This window comes from Balaenoptera ricei, chromosome 15 (assembly GCF_028023285.1).
Source record: "Balaenoptera ricei isolate mBalRic1 chromosome 15, mBalRic1.hap2, whole genome shotgun sequence".
NCBI classification, from domain to species: Eukaryota; Metazoa; Chordata; class Mammalia; order Artiodactyla; family Balaenopteridae; genus Balaenoptera; species Balaenoptera ricei.
Window position 1 is genome coordinate 84285892 of NC_082653.1, and position 20641 is coordinate 84306532.

The 20641-nt window shown below is 43.4% G+C and overlaps 1 protein-coding gene across 3 annotated transcripts in view; it reads right to left on the reverse strand.

The window, feature by feature from the left end:
- LMTK2 (lemur tyrosine kinase 2) overlaps positions 1-20641 on the reverse strand; it is an 86375-nt gene that overhangs the window by 30267 nt on the left and 35467 nt on the right. For all 3 annotated transcript variants that reach the window (XM_059896627.1, XM_059896626.1, XM_059896625.1), the window contains exons 5-7: positions 17618-17736; positions 11819-11906; positions 684-820 (exon numbers count right to left, since the gene is read on the reverse strand). In XM_059896627.1, the coding sequence (XP_059752610.1) occupies positions 684-820; positions 11819-11906; positions 17618-17736 (344 nt within the window). The remainder of the gene's footprint in view (positions 1-683; positions 821-11818; positions 11907-17617; positions 17737-20641) is intronic.

Here is a 20641-nt window from a genome sequence, read left to right on the forward strand (position 1 = left end):
GTCCAGAGACCTGAGAAATAATTTTAAACATAAATCAGAGCTCAAAAGGCTATTCACAGAATCATCATCTCAGACAGGACTCAAAGCCCTTTGTTGTTTTAATTACGGAAATTACATTGACGATCTGAACAAGATACGATGCGCTCCAGAGAGCTGCAGCTATTCAAGTAGGAACAGAAAGGCTTGGACAGAAATGTGTTATCCCGACCACTGTGCCGCTCACACACAACCTCCGATCACCCCCAGCCTGGCCTGGGTTGTGTTGGTCGGAGACCAATGCTGTGACCTTCTATGAGAAGATGATGTCAGCCCCTCAGACCCCTTCTTCCCATCTCCGGAACGGGAGGCGGACCACACCGTGAAACCCAGCGGGTGGAGTCGGAGCCTGAAGCTGACAGGAGGAGGATGCAAGACTGGAACTGTTCCCTCTGCACTCTTTCGCATTCTTTGAAATTCTGGGACTAATTTCTAGGCCTTAGGCTGTATTGAGGCACTCTGTTCCCCGGCATTGGTTTAAATGGAGCCCAGCTCAACCCTTATTCTGACACTGGGCAGGAGCGGACACCTTGTTTACACATCGAGAGTTCACGTTACAGCTGGTCCTCCTTGAGCTTCCTGCAGGGCCTCTTCCCACACTTCTGGGGTCAGCAGTGCGGGAGGTGCACGCGAGCAGAGGGACCCACCTGTGCAGGAAGTGCCGCTTGTGCATGGCCGCCAGCCCCGCCGCGATCTCGCACGCCAGCCTCTGCAGCAGCGTGGTCTGCGCGTCCCCCCGCGCCGGCTCGGGCTCGCCACCGCGCAGGTACGCCTTCAGATCGCCCTGCGGAAACCAGCCCAGGTCAGTCTCCAGAGAGGACCGGGGGAACAAACGGGCATCTCCACACACGCCTCAGCTGACCGAGAGGCTAAGATTACTTATTGGAAATTATTTCGATTTGAGCTTAATAATCTCACCCTGAACAAGTGTGAAATTACAAAAAAGCAATTCCAACCAAATACTTCAAAGGTAGAGAAAACACTATTCTCCTTTTAGGATCATTCTAAATTAAACATTAGTTTACCTTTGTTATATAAACACACAGATAACAACACTTAAAAAAGATAAATTGGCAATAATGCACAATTTAAGTGCAGAAGTAAAGAAATTTCCAGGTAACTAAGAGATGAGATGGAGAGTAAAAGAAGTGCCATCCACACCACCTTCAGGGATTCCAGGAGAACATCACATCACAAAGGCCACCACCAAAGCACTCATGAGCAACAGAGAGGGAGATGAGGAAAGAAAAATGGGTGGAAGAGGAGGAAAAAGTACTCTCAGTGCCGGTAACTGCTTCAGTTCTCTGCCGGCTTCCCCAGGGCCCTGTGTTGCCCAGAGACCACTGCGAGAAAGAACATTCTAGCCACTCCAGAAAAATTTGTGATGTTAATTTAAATAAGCCTGTTCAAAGGACAGCAGCACCGGCAGGAAAATGGACAAATTCACATTTAGACACCCAGCACACGTGTTTCAATGCCGAGTACCCCACGTATTTGCACAGAACTCCCCTATCTTATCCTGTTTCTGTTTCATGATTTTAATTTTAGGGCGGTATGTCTTGGGGGATTTATAGTGTATCTCTTTTGGGAAATACACTTTTGAGGCAATCTTCCACATTCTGCTTACCACATGATTAAGTATTTATTGATGTGATTTAATTCCAAGTTTAAGCTTTATATAATCAGTTAATAAAACTTAGAAAGCAAGCCAACAGCTTTCACTTTTCTTTACATCTGAGTCAAAAAAGACTCCGGAGGAAGGAAATTTTTCTCAACCAATTAAAGATTCTGATACATTTCTTATAACTGCTACTGAAGATAGCAAATTCCTCCCAGAATTAAACTTTAAAACACAATATTCCTTTACTAGCATTTGTCCACACTGAATAATAAATACATTCTAATGTAACTTCTAGGTCCACACCAAGAATCTAAATTTGTTTTCATTCCCAGTTTCCATCATCTTAATATGAACGACAATGTTGATATCAATAACCGTTACCACCGGAGCTTTCGAACGTGTGCCAAGCACTGTTCTTGGAGTTTCCACACCTGTTACCCTCAAATAACTCTCACAATTTAAAACACTTTCCAGATGTGGAATAGGCTTCGGGAGGTTAAGAACTTTGCCCAAGGCCACAGAGCTAACAAACAGTGGGGCTGCACTTCTACAGTTTACCAACTTGTCAAGAAAATTCTATTTGGTGAGCAAATCAAATTAGTACGTAGATCAAACCGATTATTCTATAAGAATGAATGTCCAGTCAATTAAAGCCAATCACACAGCTGTGGAGGAGTCTCCCAAACTGAGTGAACTGCTCTGCCAGGGCAGCAGCTGCTCCCCTCGGGACCAAGGTGTGTGCTCACCCACGTCACGGTCCTCCTGTTTCTTTGCGAATGTGGTGCTTTCCCCTTTTGCTCCCCTAGCAATTACAAGCTGCTCCAGCGGAGAAACAGACACCTTTTCCTCCCCTTTAAAAATACATGTCCCTCCTCATCCCAACCCCACCTTCACCCAGGCTAGGCTCTGTCCAGCATGGGAGTGGTGGGAATAAACCCAGCTTTGGGCGACAATTAAATTAACCCAGAAAAACTCCAGCAAAAAGCACCAGGCTACAGGTTAATGGGATTTTCATAAGGTAGCTCATATGAAAACCAAGAGCTGAAGTTTATTTACATTACCAGTGAAATGACCACTTACATGCATCTGTCTAACCCCTTTCTTGCAATATCCATCTAAGGAAAAAACTACCCTCACACAAAAGTAGGATTATGCTGTGCTGCATCTGGCCACTTCTCAAAACAAACAGAAGCTTCGGGCAAACAGCAAGTACTTCCCAAGTGACTTTGGCCATGAAGGCAGGAATGGCAGAGTGGGTGTAGTTATTTTTCAAGGTTACCTAAAGCATATTCCTTACCACTCACTGTTCTAAAGTTATCTTCTCCCCACAATAGGCCACTCCCCAGATTTCACTAGAAGATAAAGTATAATAAACAGAAGGGGATTTTGCTTCAGACCGCTAACGCTCTGAAAGTTTCCAGCTTGGCAAAAACTAAAAGCCTCTCCCAACCCACACTGGGGGGAGGCAAAGTGAGCTCGATCCCGGAAAATACGTCTCTAACCTGGGGAGTAAACATGAGCGATTACTGAGGAGCCCGATGACTGTTTCTCGACGATGAGACCTGTGATGGGTTGAGAGGGACTTTTTCTATGTTCTAGAAAGAGCCTCAGAGCTCTCCTGGCACCACCATTTAAAAGAAAAATCAGCACAAAATCTTTAATTACAGAAAAAATTTTTATATTATATAAGTACTAAAAATTGGCTCATTCTATCCAAAACAGATAAAGCTGTATTTAGATATCTGGCTTATTTTATTTATGTTTTAATGATGCTTAGTGAGTAGACAGGGATTATTACTTTGGTCCATTATTTGAAGAGGAAAAACAATGAGAACAGCAATGTATTCTGAACTAAAATAAAGTTTCCTTTATCCAAGTTTTAAAAATTTCTTAGATCCTCCCTAAACTGTGCCCCTCTGCAAAATACTCAAAAAGAAAAATGTATGACACTAGATGGCAGCAAAGTGCTTATACTAAGATCTCAGATACCAGAGCAGCCCCTTGGCCGACTTCTTGGAATGAGTCACTCGAAGACCTTTAGATGGTTACTCACAAGGGTCCTCTTAAATCCCAGCATCAGCTGCCATGAGGGCTTCGTCCAGCTTTTCGCAGGACACTGAGAACAATGAATTAACTTCAATACAATGTAAAAACCCAACAATTAAATAGCTTTATAACTGAAAAATTAGTTGTTTATACATTTAATAGAAGGATTTGGGAGGAAAATTTATGTTTTTAAACAAAACTCTGAGGACTTCCCTGGTAGCGCAGTGGTTAAGAATCCGCCTGCCAATGCAGGGGACATGGGTGCGAACCCTGGTCTGGGAAGATCCCACATGCCGTGGAGCAAATAAGCCCGTGCGCCACAACTACTGAGCCTGTGCTCCACAACTACTGAGCCTGTGCTCTAGAGCCTGCAAGCCACAACTACTGAAGCCCGTGCGCCACAACTCCTGAGCCTGTGCTCTAGAGCCCGTGAGCCACAACTACTGAGCCTGTGTGCCGCAACTACTGAAGGCCGCACACCTAGAGCCCGTGCTCTGCAGCAAGAGAAGCCACCGCAGTGAGAAGCCCGTGCTCTGCAACAAAGAGTAGCCCCCGCTCGCCGCAACTAGAGAAAGCCGGCGCGGCAATGAAGACCCAATGCAGCCAAAAATTTTAAAGATTTAAAAAAAAAAAAAAAAAATCTGAGTGAAAGGAGGAAAGAATGGCAGCAACAGCCGCGTGCTCGGTGTTCACTGACAAAATGAAACAGGGAGGTAGGGCGGGAGCCCTGGGAACGCCCCCAGCCCGAGGGTTTCTTAACTCCCTCAAGCCCTCTGACTGCGCCTACTTTTCCCTCCACCACTCGAGTCCCGCCCCGCCCCCCACATCCACACCTGCACAGCACCTTCTGTTATCACGGATTATTCTCCCTGAGCCATCCCTTCTCTGCTCAAATACCTCTCAGGTGAATCCCACAAAGAACCAGCAAGTGCCCCTCTGCCTCCAAACCCAGTTCCCACTCCCACCCCACTTCCCTCCCCTCTTCATGGACAGACGCCTCAAACGCCGGGTCTGTGCCGGCTGGCCTGCCTCCTGGCCTCCCAATCTCTCTCGAACCCCCCGCCCCCCAACAGGCTGGGCTCTAGCTGCTCCTGCTGGGCAGGACCAAGTGAGGGGCCCGTCCCTTCCTTCCCCACCGGTCTCCTGGCTTTCTTCCGAGCTCACCGGCCACTCCTTTCTGGGGTCCCTGTGCTGGACCTTCCCCCTTACTGGTCTGTAGGCGTCGGCACGCCCAGGGCTCTGTCTGTGGTCCTCATATCTCCTCACCGTGACACTCATTCCCGGGTGATCCTATCATCCTGTGGCTTTGAAAATCACCTCTCATACATTTCTCTGGCTCAGACCCCTCCACCTCCTGAGCCCCAGACTCATCTGTCCAGCTGCGGACTCGACACCCTTTCCTAGATGCCCTAAGAGGCACCTCAAACCTAACACGCCCAGTGCAAAGCTCCGACGATCTGTTCCACCTCAGGAAATGGCATCACCGCTTTCCCAGTGGAGCAGGCAAAAACCAAAGCCCTCATTCTTGAGTTTGCTCTCTCCGACGCCCACACCCAACCCATCACCAAGGCCCGGACCTATTTTCACAAAGAGCCAGGGCCTCGGGGCCCAGGGCAGCAGCCACATGTGGCGAAGTGGAGCCACTGGCAGGGCCCGGGGACCGGGGATGTGCCGCCCCTACCAGCCGCCCCCTTTCAAGCCTGACGATGCCGTGTCATTGCTCTGCACGTGTCCCTGCTGCTGGCTCCAAGTGAGAGACACCGTCTATGTGCACCCCTGTTCCACGGTAAGCCCATGTCCTTTCTTTTCTACTGCCACTCCCGAGTGGCAGGGGCACATCACCCATCTCTGCATGGGAGGGTCCCAGTGCATGGGCTTACGTAACAAACTCATTTACAAATAAGACACGGACGTGGACTAGGCATTTTCTGTACAAAAGGCCAATTCGAAAATGGAGGCTTCCCACTGGTGGAAGACAAATGTACAGCCATTAAACTACCTGATACAGAAGTACATAGAATAAAATTAAGTCATCAGTTAAAATCCCCACTTTGCCACAAGCAATCATGTGACATCAGGCAAGTCAATTAACCAAAGAAGAGAAGACAGAAAGCCTGGTCCTGAGGTCGGGCGTGGGTGTGGCCCCGAGAGGCCCTTCATCTCTTGCAGCCCGGTTTTCTAATCTGTAAAATGAAGAAGACTGAGTCAAGAAGACTCAGTGAAGGAGAAGCAAACACCTCAGGCCCAGCACAAGGCACAGGTCGGAGCCCGCCCTCCTCACACCGCCACCCCTGTGTGGGCAGCGGCCAAGCTTCCCACAGCCCTGGGAGCCCGGGACCCTGCATCCCTGCCTCTCCTGAGCGGCTGAAGCAAGCCCGGCCCGCAGAGGACTGTGGAAATCTGTACACGACACCAAGATCGCTCCCTTGCAAAGAAAAGACTATCATCTCTTGCTTCAGAGTCCGGTGACAGAGGAAGAAACTGCTGACTCTCACGGGAGATAAGACGGAGTGGAGGTGATCTACTTCCTTGTCTTTATCACCTGGGCCTGCAGTCTGGCCTCCAAGTAGTTGGTCTCTGCTTGTCCCCTTTCCAGCTGATCTTTCCCAGCGGATGCCAACCAGCCTCTCCTAACGCAGTGCTCTCTCACCCGGTCCCCACGCCACCCACTGTGGGACCATCTATCGCCCCCCCCGCCACCCCGGACCACATGCACGGTTGAGCTTCCCTGCCTGGCTCACGCTGTTCCTACGACCCTTTCCTGCTGAGGAAAGTCCATCCACACACCTGTCCACACTCAGACCAAACGCCACTTCCCTTGTGAAGCCTTCCCAAAGGAGCCAGTAGGCCTAGTTAGAATTGCTACACAGAACTACCCAAACCTTTAAATTATCAATTAAGAAACTAAAAATGAATAAAAATAACTACCACTTCCTGAGCACCTACTATGCCTACACGGTGGGCAGTATCACCCCCATTTTACAGATGTCTACACTGAGGCTTAAAGAGGTCACGTAACTCCCCAAGGTGATACACAAGTAAGTGGCAGGACCAGCATCTGAAGGCAGGCCCTCCTGGCTCTACAGGCAGGGAAGGCAGGATCAGGGTGACTCACCCGTGTTCCCGGGAGCACCGGGCACAGCTCTTTGTACTCAACAGGTGCTCATACATTTCTGTTGAGTGACCCTTACCCCCGAACAATCTTGCCCGCGTAGACCTGTGAGAGCACGTGTGAGAGCATGGTGTACCTCCTATGGCCACAAGTTACACACAACACGCTGCAGTGATCTCTCCCCTCACGAACACTGCACCATCAGCAGTACACATCGGTGACTCTGGTCCAGCTACCAAACTCAGAAGAGTTTTCATTTTCTTTCATAAAAATTCTAAGATAAAGTGCTTTTCAGAGACTGGTAATTCTATCTCACAAGGAATGACTTAAGTAAGTGTGAAAATATTCTCTCCTTTCTCCTTAAAAGATGTTATCGCTGAGCATGATCACTGCCTGGTGACGACGGAAGAGGCCAACATTCACTCAATAGCTCCTGACCTACTAAGAACATGTGAAGATAGTGGCTCCTTTCACTGTGGCTGCAGCTGCTGATTACCAATCCTGGGCTACAGGCCTCTGGCCTCGGGACCCTGGCCGGAAGGTGCTTTTGCCCTGAACGACGCCCCTCTGCTCAGTCTGGCCTCTTTCTGGGAGGCTTCTGGGGCATCCAGGCTGGGAGCAGGGCTCAGGTGAAGCCAGGCTTTGGGGTGTGCTGGGAACGGCCCTGCAGTCCAGGCAGGAAGGCACCTCTATGGCTCACGGGGCTGACACGAGCTGACCGTTTCTGCCACCTGGTCTCTGCACACACTGAGCCCCGAGGACCTAACTGCAGGGCCAGTGCCCCCAGTCGAGGCCCAGCCCTCGCTGCCCAGGAGCTGGTCCCTCTGCAACTTACTAGGGTCCAGAGATGATGAGAACGAAACTGCCCTCGGAGATAAATGTGACATCACTGCCGGGCAAGGTGGGGGGCTCCCTGGGTTAACGGCCTTTACCTTGATATGAGGCTGGACATTCCAAGTGCTGACTGACAGATTTCCCAAGGGCATACCAGCCTCCTCCCAGTATAGTTAACAGCGGTACAGCCCCTTCCATAAGAGTAGTAATTACCAATGTCTTTTGTGTGGTAAAAACCACGTAACATAAAAGTACCACCTTAAGTGTCTCTAAGGGGACAGTTTAGTGGCATTAAGTACACTCACACTGTTGTGCAGCCATCACCACTGTCTACCCACAGAACTCTCTTCATCTTCCCAAACTGAAAGTCTGTCCCCATTAAACACTAATTCCCCCATCCCCACCTCCCCCCAGCCCCTGGCACCCACCCTTCTACCTTCTGTCTCCGTGAGTTTGACCACTCCAGGGACCTCATATAAGTGGAATCCTACAGTATTTGTGTTTTTGTGACTTAGCTTCTTTCACTGAGCATAATGACCTCAAGGTTCTTCCATAGTGCAGCATGTGTCAGAATTTCCTTCCTTTTTAAGGCTGAATAATACTCCAGTGTATGGATAGACCCAATTTTACTTGTTCAACCACTGATGGACACCTGGGCTGCTTCTGCCTCGTGGCTACTGTGAATAATGCTGCTGTGAACACGGGCATGAAAATGAGACCCAGGGACTTCCCTGGCGGTCCAGTGGTTGGGACTTCGCCTTCCAATGCAGGGGGTGCGGGTTCGATCTCTGATCGGGGAGCTAAGATCCCACATGCCTCGAGGCCAAAAGACCAAAACGTAAAACAGAAGCAATATTGTAGCAAACTCAATAAAGACTTTAAAAATGGTCCACATCAAAAAAAAAAAAAAAAAAAAAAAAAAAGAAAAGAAAATAAGACCCTGCTCTCAACTGTTTGGATATATGTACCTAGAAGTGAAATTGCCAGATCATGTGGAAATTCTATTTTAATTTCAGGGAGAAAAATTATTGTTTTTTAATTTTACTATTGATCAATGTACCCTTGGGCAGTGCACTTAAATAAAAATGGCTATTAGCTCTGCACTGCCAGTGAAAGCTTTTGGTGGGGATGAGGGCTCTTTCTAGATGTTCAGCCTTCAGGAGTGACTGAGGAGAGTGAACATGACTTACGAGAGTCACATAAAATGTGTTTCAAGAAGTCACATTGCCTAATTCTGGAGGGCTGTATCCATAATCTTCATCCCAAAACATGAAAGTCAACAGAAATGTAGGTAAGTTAATATGTATGTTCTGAATACTTAGTCTAGTGTAAGTACTTGGAGAATATGCATTTGAATCTGAGATAGAAAAGTACGAGGGAAAAATTCTACAAAAAGAATGTTGGGGACTTCCCTGGTGGCACAGTGGTTAAGAATCCGCCTGCCAATGTGGGGGACTCAGGATCCTGCCCTGGTCCAGGAAGATCCCACATGCTGCAGAGCAACTAAGCCCGTGCACCACAACTACTGAGCCTGCACTCTAGAGCCCGTGAGCCACAACTACTGAAGTCTGCATGCCTAGAGCCCGTGCTCCACAACAAAGAGCAGCCACTGCAATGAGAAGCCCACGCACCGCAACGAAGAGCAGCCCCTGCTCGCCACAACTAGAGAAAGCCCGCGCGCAGCATCAAAGACCCAACACAACCAATAAATAAACAGATAGATAGATATATAAATAAAATTTAAAAAAAAGAATGTTGCCTTAACGAAAAACATGTATTTATCATATTTACATAAAAATAATGTCTGTACAGTGACAGTAATACAATCTTGTCAATACTGGGTCATTCATGGTAATTGTAAAGGAGTTATTTGTGTTTTTTGTGATGTCTTAGTGTTTCTTTATAAGGTATAAACTATTCCCAAGAAAACCAGGCAGCTTCATTTAAAAACAAATTAGAGGGCTTCCCTGGTGGCACAGTGGTTAAGAATCTGCCTGCCAATGCAGGGGACACGGGTTTGAGCCCTGGTCCGGGAAGATCCCATATGCCGTAGAGCAACTAAGCCCATGAGCCACAACTACTGAGCCTGCGCTCTAGAGCCACAACTACTGAGCCCATGTGCCACAACTACTGAAGCCCTCGCACCTAGAGCCCATGCTCCACAACAAGAGAAGCCACCGCAATGAGAGTAGCCCCCACTCACCGCAACTAGAGAAAACCCGCACGCAGCAATGAAGACCCAATGCAGACAAAAATAAAAAAACAAAAAAAAACAAATTAGAACAGCACTAAAACTAAACCCATTACCTGAACCCACTTAGAAGAAAACATTAAGCTTTTACTATTCCAGGAAAAACAACAACCTTGTCTAGTAAAACTTTCAGGAATGGACAAACAGGGTGAAGAATAAGAAAATGCCAAAGTACATGAGCTAGTTTTATAAACCACCTCGATTAGCCTGGAAATGTGCTACTTCAAGAAGATGGTGATTCCTGCTGTTATTTCTGTTACAGTCACTCATGAAGAACGTTCCCATTTTTATTTATAATCAATATCAGGGACCCAAAAAAGATACCATTAAATGTCTCAGAAAAGCAGAACTCTGACAAGCAAACTTGTCTCATGACATAAAAATGCATCTTTGGTCTTCTTCCCTCACATGCTGTGTCACCTATCATACTGGTCACCAAGAGCTAGACTAAAAGGAGTTATTTTCGTATTATGATAAGTGAGGATCATACATACCATAGCTCTGATAATTCTGAGATAATCAAAACCAGCTACGCAATAAAACTATGAGAAACATCCTTGCGAACTCCTTCCTCTTCATTCTCGTGCCTCTATTAAATAATCAGGCTAAATGGCAATTATCACGTGTCTGCTCCCTCTAAGTAGGAGACCTAGAGGACAATGGCCAGTTTTCTCTCTGGGTCCCTTGAGAACAGCACGCTGCCTTTCTACACCAAGTGTTCAATCAGGAAGCACCCTCCATGATGGGGGAAAATGTGGGGAGGGCACAGAAAAGTAGGATTAACTCTGGTTTCCTTACATGGAGAGAGAGCTTTATGAGGTCCCAGCATCTCTGGAGAAGGGTTAAAATACTGATTAATTTTAGACCTTGTTACACTAAATATGCATGTTGTAACTTCTAGTGTAACCATACACAAAATTAAGAAACAGTATCTAAAATAGTAGATGGGGAAAACTGAAAAACAAAAAAATTCAAGAATCTAAAAGAAGGTTAGAAAAAAAGCAAAAAAGAAAAGTTGAAGCGGGTAAAAAAATAATACACAACAGGCACATAACATTCCAAATATCTCGTAGGTACAATAAACATAATTGGATGACCTGTTCCATGTTAAGTGACCGAGACTGACAGGTTAATAAAATTCTAACCGTAAGCTAATTACAAGAGATGTCAACCAGAGAAGAGGATTGACAGAGATAAACCAGGCAAATTCTAACCAAAAGAAAGCTGGCATAACTATATTAACATCAATAAAAACAGACTTAATCCTCACTAATGTTTTTAATCTTAAAGAGAGTGCATTCATAATGATAAAAGTTTCAAATTAAGGGAAGTTATATCAACTCTAAATCTGGATCCCTGACACAGCAGGGTATCAAAATGTACAAAGCAAAACAACTAGAACTATAAGGAAAAATAAGGAAAATCCATAATCAGAGCAGGAAATTTCAACATGCCTCTCAATAACTCATAGAAAACTGACCCAGGCTCCCTCTATCCCTGCCCCCTCCCCACAAATCAGAAGGATACAAGAGATTTGAACAGCCTCATAAACTTGACCCAAAAGATCCATATAGACATACTGTACAGACCACCAGAATACACGTTTTTCTCCCCAGCGTCTACAGATAGAATAAAACACTGACCCTGGGGTAGAGGTGAACATAGCCTAGAGCAGAGCTGCAGCTGACCCAGAGCCAATGAGAACCACTTTGCTCTTATCAGCCACTGAGATTTGGGGGGATTACTATAATATAACCCACTGAAAGCTAATATATCGAGTTTATTAATAATTTTTCTTTGGAATTAACTAGCTGGAACAGAAGTGAAAGCAGTCCCTCATCCAGCATTTCTATCTGTCAAAAACACTTTGGTAAAAAACTTCTGAATACTTGACTTTGAATTTCTACTGAAAACTTACCAAGTCACAGAACTCAAACACCAGAAGATAGGGGATTGCTTCTACACACTGTCCAACACACTGAAGAATATTTGGATGTTGAAGAATACTGGTAAAAATAAAAGTCATAGTATTGTTCATGAGGGAGCAGGCTAGTAAAATTGTTCAAACAGTAACCGCAAATTTAACATTCTTAATGATTTAAATATGATCAACTGAAAAGACCACAATAAGATTCTATTTAACAGATGTATTCTAAGTTATGTAATGATTAAGTAATTGAAAGCCAATCAGGCGAACATTTTCCCAAATTAAAACATCTCCTAACATAAGAATCTTTAACTTTAGTAATTTAACTTTATAGATATCATTTTGAAGCATCGTTTAAAAGAAGGCAAACTATATTCTATGAGCATTTCAATCCACATAATAAAATACTCAGTTACCTCTTAGGCCATCTAGCTTATATACTATTTTCATAAATCACAGTACACACAAACTCTTTTTGGAAAATATTTTGTCCAAAACAAAGTTAAAAAAAAAAAAAGATACGCCAAAATGGTTTTTTAAACTTCAAAACTTTATTTTGAAGCAATAATGAATTAAGAGTAAGTTGCAAAGATAGTACAAAGCGGTCCCATGTTCCCTTCACCCAGTTTTTCCCACTGGTGACACCTGACACAATCAGTGCAATCCCGAAACTAGGGCCCTGACACTAGGGTGCGGTGTGTGTGTGCTTGCAAGTCCTGTTATCACATGTGTGGATTTGTGCAACCACCACTCAACAGAAATGCAGAACTGCCCCCCACCACGAAGATCTCCTATGCTACGCCTTTATGCTACCCCTTTATAGTCACACCGCCGCCGCCCCCAACCATTCCTCAGCCCTGGCAACCACGAATCTGGTTTCCTTTTCTATAGTGTTCTCATTTTGAGAATACTATGTACATGAAATCACACAGTATGTGGCCTTCTGAGATTGATTTTTTCACTCAGCACAATGCCCTCCAGACTACCCGAGTCACTGCCTGCGCCAGCAGTCCCTTCCCTTCTACTGCTGAGCAGGATTCCATGGCTTGGATGGATGGACCATAGTTTGTTTAACCGGTCACCTATGGAGGGCATTTTAGTTTTTCCAGTTTGAGGCTACTAGAAATAAAGCTGCTATAAATAATCACACGAGATTTTGTATGGAAATAAGTTTTCACTTCTATGAGATAAATGCCTAGGAGTGCAACAGCTGGGTTACAAGATGTGATGGTTAATTTTCTGTCAACTTGGCTGAGCCACAGTGCAGATATTTGGTCAAACATTATTCTGGACACTTCTGTGAGGGTGTTTTTGGATGAGATCATCATTTAAATCAGTGGACTTTCAGTAAAAGCAGATGGTGCTCCAAAATGTGGGTGGGCTTTGTCCAAAGAACAAAGACTAGCCTCGCCCAGTGAAGAAGGAATTCTGCCAGCAGATGGCCTTTGGACATGAACTGAACAGTGGCTCTGCTCTAGGTCTCCAGTCTGCTGATCCACCCTGCAGACTTGCCAGTCTCCATAACTGCATGAGCCATTTCCCTAAAATAAATTACCTATCTATCCATCTCTCTCTCTCTCGCTATCCATCCATCCATCTCTCCATCCATCCATCCATCCATCCATCTATCCATCTTTCCATACATCCATCCATCCATCTATCCATCCATCCATTTATCCATCTTTCCATACATCCATCCATCCATCTATCCATCCATCCAACTATCCATCCATCCATCTATCCATCTTTCCATCCATCCATCCATCCATCCATCCATCTATCCATCCATCCATCTATCCATCTTTCCATACATCCATCCATCCATCTATCCATCCATCCAACTATCCATCCATCCATCTATCTATCCATCTATGCATCCAACCAGCTATCTATCTACAGATTCTACCGCCTCTGTTTCTCTGGAGAACGTTGACTAATACATACAGTGGTAAGCGTATGTTTAGTTTTTTAACAAACTGTCAAACTATTTTCCAAAGTGGCTGTACCATTTTACATTCCCACCAGCAATGTGGGAGAGATCCAGTTTCTCCACGTCCTCACCAGCATCTGGTATCGTTGCTATTTTATTTTAGCTTTCCTAATACTTGTGAAGTGGTCTCTCATCATGATCGTAATTACCCTAGTTAATGATGTTGATCTTTTCATTGCTATCCACAGATCCTCTTTGGTGTCACTTGATGTCTTTTAGATTGTTTATTTTTGTTTTTTACTGTTGAGTTTTGTCTATCTCTCTGCCAAAAACACAGTCCTAATTATGTAGCTATATAAGAGGTCTTGAAATTGGGTCAAATGATTCCTCCAATTTTTATTCTTATTTTTCATAATTTTTTTGGCTATTCTACTTTTGCCTTTATATATAATTTTAGAATAATCTTGTATATAGGTTTTTAAAATCTTGCTGGGATTTTGAAAGGAATTGCAGGAATCTGACTGGGAAGAATGGACATCTTCATGAATCTTCCAACCCATGAATATGGTATGTCTCTTCGTTTATTTAGACCTTGATTTCTTTCATCAGTTTCTATAGTTTTCAGCATGCAAGTCCTGTACATGTACTTAAGTATTTCTTTTTTGTTTTTGAGTGAATATAAAAGTTATTTTATTTAAAAGTTGGTTTCCACATGTTCATTGATAGTACACAGAAATAAAACTGACTTTTGTATGTTGATCATGCATCCTGCAACCTTGTTGAATTCTCTTACTAGTTCTAGGGGATTTTTTTTTTTTGGAGATTCCTTGGGATTTTCTGCATATAAACACAGACACTTATGTCCTTCTTTCTGATCTACAGGCTTCTGAATGTTTCCTTTTCTTGCCTTATTGAGCTAGTTAGAACTTCTGGCTCTTATTGAATAGCAGGGATGAGAGCGAACATCTACGTCTTTCTTGATCTTAGGGATAAAAGCATTCAGTCTTTCACCATTAAGTATGATGCTAGATGTAGATTTTTTGTAGATGTTCTTTAATAAGTGGAGGAGAGTCTCATCTAATTCTAGTTTTCAAAGAGTTTTTATGAAGAATTAGTGTGGAGTTTTGTCAAATGTTTTTCTCCACCAACTGACAGGATCATGTGATGTTTCTTCTTTACCCGGTAATTATGGTGGATTACACTGATTGATTTTCAAATACTGAATCAGACTAGCATTCCTGGAATAAATTCCAATTGGTCATGATATATAGCTTTTTATATATTTGCTAATATTTTGGTTAGAATTTCTGCATCAACATCGATGACAGATATTGGTCTATAGTTTTCCTTTTTGTGCTATCTTTGTCAGGTTTTGGTATTGGTGTAATACTGGCTTCATAAAATGAGTTAGGAAGTGTTCCCTCCTCTTCTATTTTCTAGAAAATATTGTGTAGAATTGGCATTAATTCATCTTTAGTCATTTTGTAGAATGCTCTGGTGAAACTGTCTAAGCCTGGGGATTCTTTTTCAGAGTTTTTAAGTTGCAAACTCCATTTCTTCGATGATTATAGGTCTATTCAAATAACCTATTTCATACTGGGTGAGTTGTGGTGGTTTGTGCTTTTTGAGTAATTGGTTCATTTCATCTAAGTTGTCAAATATATATATACGTAGAGCTGTTTGTCCCTTATTATCCTTTTGATGTCTGTAGGGTCTCTTTCATTCCTGATATTAGGAATCTGTGTCTTCTCTCTTTTATTCTCTGTCAGTCTTGTTAGAGGTTTGTCAATTTTATTATCTTTCCAAAGAGCCAGCTTTATGTTTCAATGATTTTTATCTACTGTTATTGTTTTCACTTTTATCGACCTCTGCTCTTATCTTTAATATCTACTCCTTCTGTTTGCTTTGAGTTCAGCTTGCTCCTCTTTTTTTGGTCCTTTAAAGTATGAGCTTAGGTTATTGATTTGAGACTTCTCCTCTTTTCCAATGTAACCCCTCTACAGGTGAGGTGGTGTTTCTTTCTCCCTGCTTTTGAGATTTTTTTGTCTTTCGTTTTCAGAAGTTTGATTATGATGTGTGTTGGCATGAATTTCTTTGGGTTTATCCTGTTTGAGATTTGATCAACTTATGAATCTGTAAGTTTGTCTTTTCAAAATGTGGAACATTTTCCAGTTAATATTTCTTCAAATACTTTTTCTATCCACTTTCTATCTCCTTTCAATCTGGGATGTCTTGATCTTTTGTTCAAGTCCCCCAAGTCCCTGAGGCACTTTTCATTTTTTTAAACCTGTTTTCTTTTTGTTGTTTGAACTGGGCGATATTTATTATCTTCAACTTCACTGATTTTTTCCTCTGTCCTCTCCATTCTGCTGTTGAACTCATCCACTGAGTTTTTACTTTATTATATTTTTCAGTTCTAAAGTGTCCACTTTGGTCTTCTTTATGTGGTCTATGTCTTTGCTGAAACTTTGCTTTTTTCATTTGTTTCAAGGGTACTATAACTTTTTTAAAATATAAATTTATTTATTTATTTTATTTTTGGCTATGTTAGGTCTTCATTGCTGCACACGGGCTTTCTCTAGTTGCGGCGAACGGGGGCTACTCTTTGTTGCCGTGCATGGGCTTCTCATTGCGGTGGCTTCTCTTGTTGCAGAGCAGGGGTTCTAGGCATGTGGGCTTCAGTAGTTGTGGCACATAGGCTTAGTTGCTCCACGGCATGTGGGATCTTCCCAGACCAGGGCTCAAACCCATGTCCCCTGCACTGGCAGGCGGATTCTTAACCACTATGCCACCAGGGAAGTCCCAGGGTACTATAATTTATTGCTCATTGAAGCATTTTTACAATAGCTGCTTTAAAATCCGTGTCAGATAATCCTAACACCTCTGTCATCTTGGTGTTGGTATCTGTTGTCTTTTCTATTTTTTGTGTGTGTTTATTTTATTGAAGTATAGTTGATTTACAATGTTGTGCTAATTTGTACTGTACAGCAAAGTGATTCAGTTGTAAATGTATATATATTCTTTTTCATATTCTTTTCCATTATGGTTTATCACAGGATATTGAATATAGTTCCCTGTGCTGTAACAGTAGGACCTTGTTGTTTATCCATTTTATATATAACAGTGTGCATCTGCTAATCCCAAACTCCCAGTCTATCCCTACCCTGGCCCCCCTCCCACTTGGTAACCACATGCCTATTCTCTATATCTGTGAGTCTGTTTCTGTTTTGTAAACAAGTTCATTTGTGTCATATTTTAGATTCCACATATAAGTGATATCATATGATATTTGTCTTTCTTTGTCTGACTTACTTCACTTAGTTTGATAATCTCTAGGTTCATCCATGTTGCTGCAAATGGCATTATTTCATTCTTTTTTATGGCTGAGTAGTATTCCATCGTATATAACGTACCACATCTTCTTTATCCATTCCTCTGTCGATGGACATTTAGGTTGTTTCTATGTCTTGGCTATTGTGAACAGTGCTGCTATGAACAGAGGGGTGCATGTATCTTTTTGAATTAGAGTTTTGTCTGGGTACCTGACCAGGAGTGGGATTGCTGGACCATTTGGCAACTCTACGTTTAGTTTTTTGAGGAATCTCCATACTGTTTTCCATAGTGACTGCATCAATTTACATTCCCACCATCTGTTGTCTTTTCTTACTTGAGTTGAGTTCTCTTGGTTCTTGGAAAGATGAGTGATTTCAGCTGAAACCTGGACATTTTGGGTCTTATGAGACTCTGGATCTTATTTAAATTTTGTATTTTACAAGCAGAAATCCCAAAGGCGTTTTAAACACCTGATTTTCAACAGACCACAAACCACGTTTACAAAACATTCGTTACAGTTTACTTACTAGTATGGTTCTCCATTTTTCAAAAAAGTATCGTGTTCCTTTGGGCTCGCACTTGCTTTTAACTCCTTCACTATTACTCTCGCTACACTAGTGCCCGTGTAGATCTCTCCAAGGAGCACCTAAAACCAAAGAATAGTTTTTCACTTCACTTCCATCAACATGATAAAGAAGTATGTTACACTTACCAGGAAATGGAATACAGGAAAACAAATTAAGCAACAGTCAGATGGCTTTCTATTATTTTAAATACTACCTCACAAAAAGCTTGGAAAGCTAAAATATTTTCCTTAAATTTTAAAACAGTCATCAGACTTTTACAACATTCATATATTTATATGTACTTCTTTTCTATTTACTTAAAAATGTTTTATACTTTCACGGAAATTGCCAATGACATTACAGAAGAGTAATTTATTAGTTTGGTTCAAATATAACCCAAATATTTCTCAAAAACACTTCAACTGAGTTGTGTTATTTTGTTATGTCTACTTCACATAGGACAAAATAAACTGACAAACAGCCAGTGTACAAACTATCATTGCATTAAAAATCCACGGCATGCCAGTTATTCCAGGCCTTTATCTTGTACTAAAGCTTCAGTCAAAACACAGGGAAAAAACACTCCACTGAAGTTAACAGAACACAAAATGCGAATGAAAATAAGAACAAGCTACAAGTGATATATTAAGTATTAATATAGGACAATACAAAGGCACTCCAAAATACAATATTTAAGATGAAAATGATGATGAAGTAAAGATTTTTATCTAATTTGAGAATGGTCAAAACTAAAAGGCTTCCTTTTAAAATAGGTTTTTTATATTTTTATAAAATAGATTAATTTTAATGCCCTGAAAATAGAGAATAAGAACCTAAACAGAATTTAATGTTATATTAGGAATATAAGGGCAGAAAAATGCATAGAACAGGAAACTCTGATAATTAACTAAGCCATATTGTCTGTTTCAAATAACCAGTTTGCACAGATGTAACAAGCCTAACACGTCCATGGTGTCGATTTGCAAACAGGGGAGAATAACTAGAGGACCAGTGCAATGATCTGGCTCACTGTCTCCCTCTCTGTCGCCAGCACTGTTGTCATCCTTGGAGGGCAACGTCTGCAGGGACTATTCACTCAACACCGGGACCTCTCAGTTCTCTGACCTCAATCCTGCTCATCTTTCCTACGACCCCATCTCAGCAAACACTCCCAGGGGTCTAGACCTAGCTAGTAATTATGTTATGTCCAAAACCTTGAATTTTAACTTCTTCTCTACCCGTCCTTCGATTTCCAGCTCACTTACTTCAACAGTCTAATCCAACAAGTGCACAACTTGCCCCCCAACCCACTAATGATCCCGCTTTTCCACCCTCCTGTCCTGACTGCAGGCCCCGCTACCCTCCCTGACAGCTTAGAGCCCACGACCCTTCACTCCCATCACCCCCGCGCCCTCTCACTGAGGTCTATTAGCTCAGCCAAGCCTCACTGCTGCTTAAATCCATCTACTTGCCTACAATAAAAAGCATCAAAAGTAGACAAAAGCCATGATAAGTGGTCTCATTTTAAATCTGGGAGGGTCCTCAGCACTGCTCACCACCCCTCCCATTTCCCCAGTTGATATACCTTCCCACCTTCTCCTCCTGTTCAAACTTCATGTACATCTTTTCACTCCTGCATTTCAAACGGGCCTTCTATTTACTGAATAAAATGATCAGAAGTGAACCTGCTCATTTTAACACCAAATCCACCTGCACCTGTGTACACATCCTGTTTCTGCTCCCATTTCAGGAGAGAAACTGTCTCTGTGCCTAAGACCAAGTCCTACAAAAATGCTATGGATCCCTTCTACGCTTACACCCCCTCCCACAGTATCAGTCCCCCCTCCCATATAAACATGCTAAAATAGCAGCATATACTATAAAAAAAAACAATCAAAAAACCTTCCTGGGGGCTTCCCTGGTGGCGCAGTGGTTGAGAGTCTGCCTGCCAATGCAGGGGACACGGGTTCGAGCCCTGGTCCGGGAAGATCCCACATGCCGCGGAGCGAATGGGCCCGTGAGCCACAATTACTGAGCCTGCGCGTCTGGAGCCTGTGCTCTGCAGCAAGGGGGGTTGCGATGGTGAGAGACCCGCGTGCCATGATGAGGGGTGGCCCCCGCTTGCCGCAACTGGAGAAGGCCCTCGCACGGAAACGAAGATCCAACACAGCCATAAATAAATAAATAAATAAATAAATAAATAAATAAAATTAAAAAAACAAAAAAAACAAAAAAAAAAACAACCTTCCCTTGACCCTTGGATGGGCACAAACAGCTCATAATTTCTCTGTTCCCTTTTAGATTAAAACTCCTTAACAGAGTTGTCTAAATGTGCTATCTCCAGTTTCTCCCTGGAACCCACCCCACGTGAGGATGTGACATGGCCCTTTTGAGGTCACAAGGACTGAATCTTTTGAGGATACCATGCACTGCATGCTGCTGGGTCCTAATTCTCCCAGCCTTCATCTTGCTCAGTGTGTCCGAGCATCTACTGCAATTCATCTTCTGGAGCTCCTCCTCAGACCTTCAGAATAATGCTCCTCTCTCCTGTGCCCTCTCCTACTCACTGGCTGACTCTTCTGTCTCCCTCACAGGGTCTCCCTGACTGTGCTGATCTCTCCACTGCAGGGCCTCAGGGCTCGGTCCTTGCGCCTCCCCCTCTCCTCTGTGTTAGCATTCTTGGTGATTTCATCTAGCCTCAAGTACCACCTCTATACTGAATCCTCCCAAGTTTGTATCTCTGTCTTGAACTCTCAATTTGCATTTCCAACTGCCTACATGGTATCTCCATTTGCACATCTGAGAGCCATCTCACCCCTGATGTATCCAAAAGTGAACCCATCTTCCTCCTCCACGTCTGCTTCTCCCTAATCTTTTCCATCTCAGTTCACAGCAACTCCATGCTTCTTGCCAATCGGGCCATAAAGCCGTCATCCTTAACTTCTTTCCCTCTCCAGACTCCGTATCTGCTCCATCCCAAGTCCT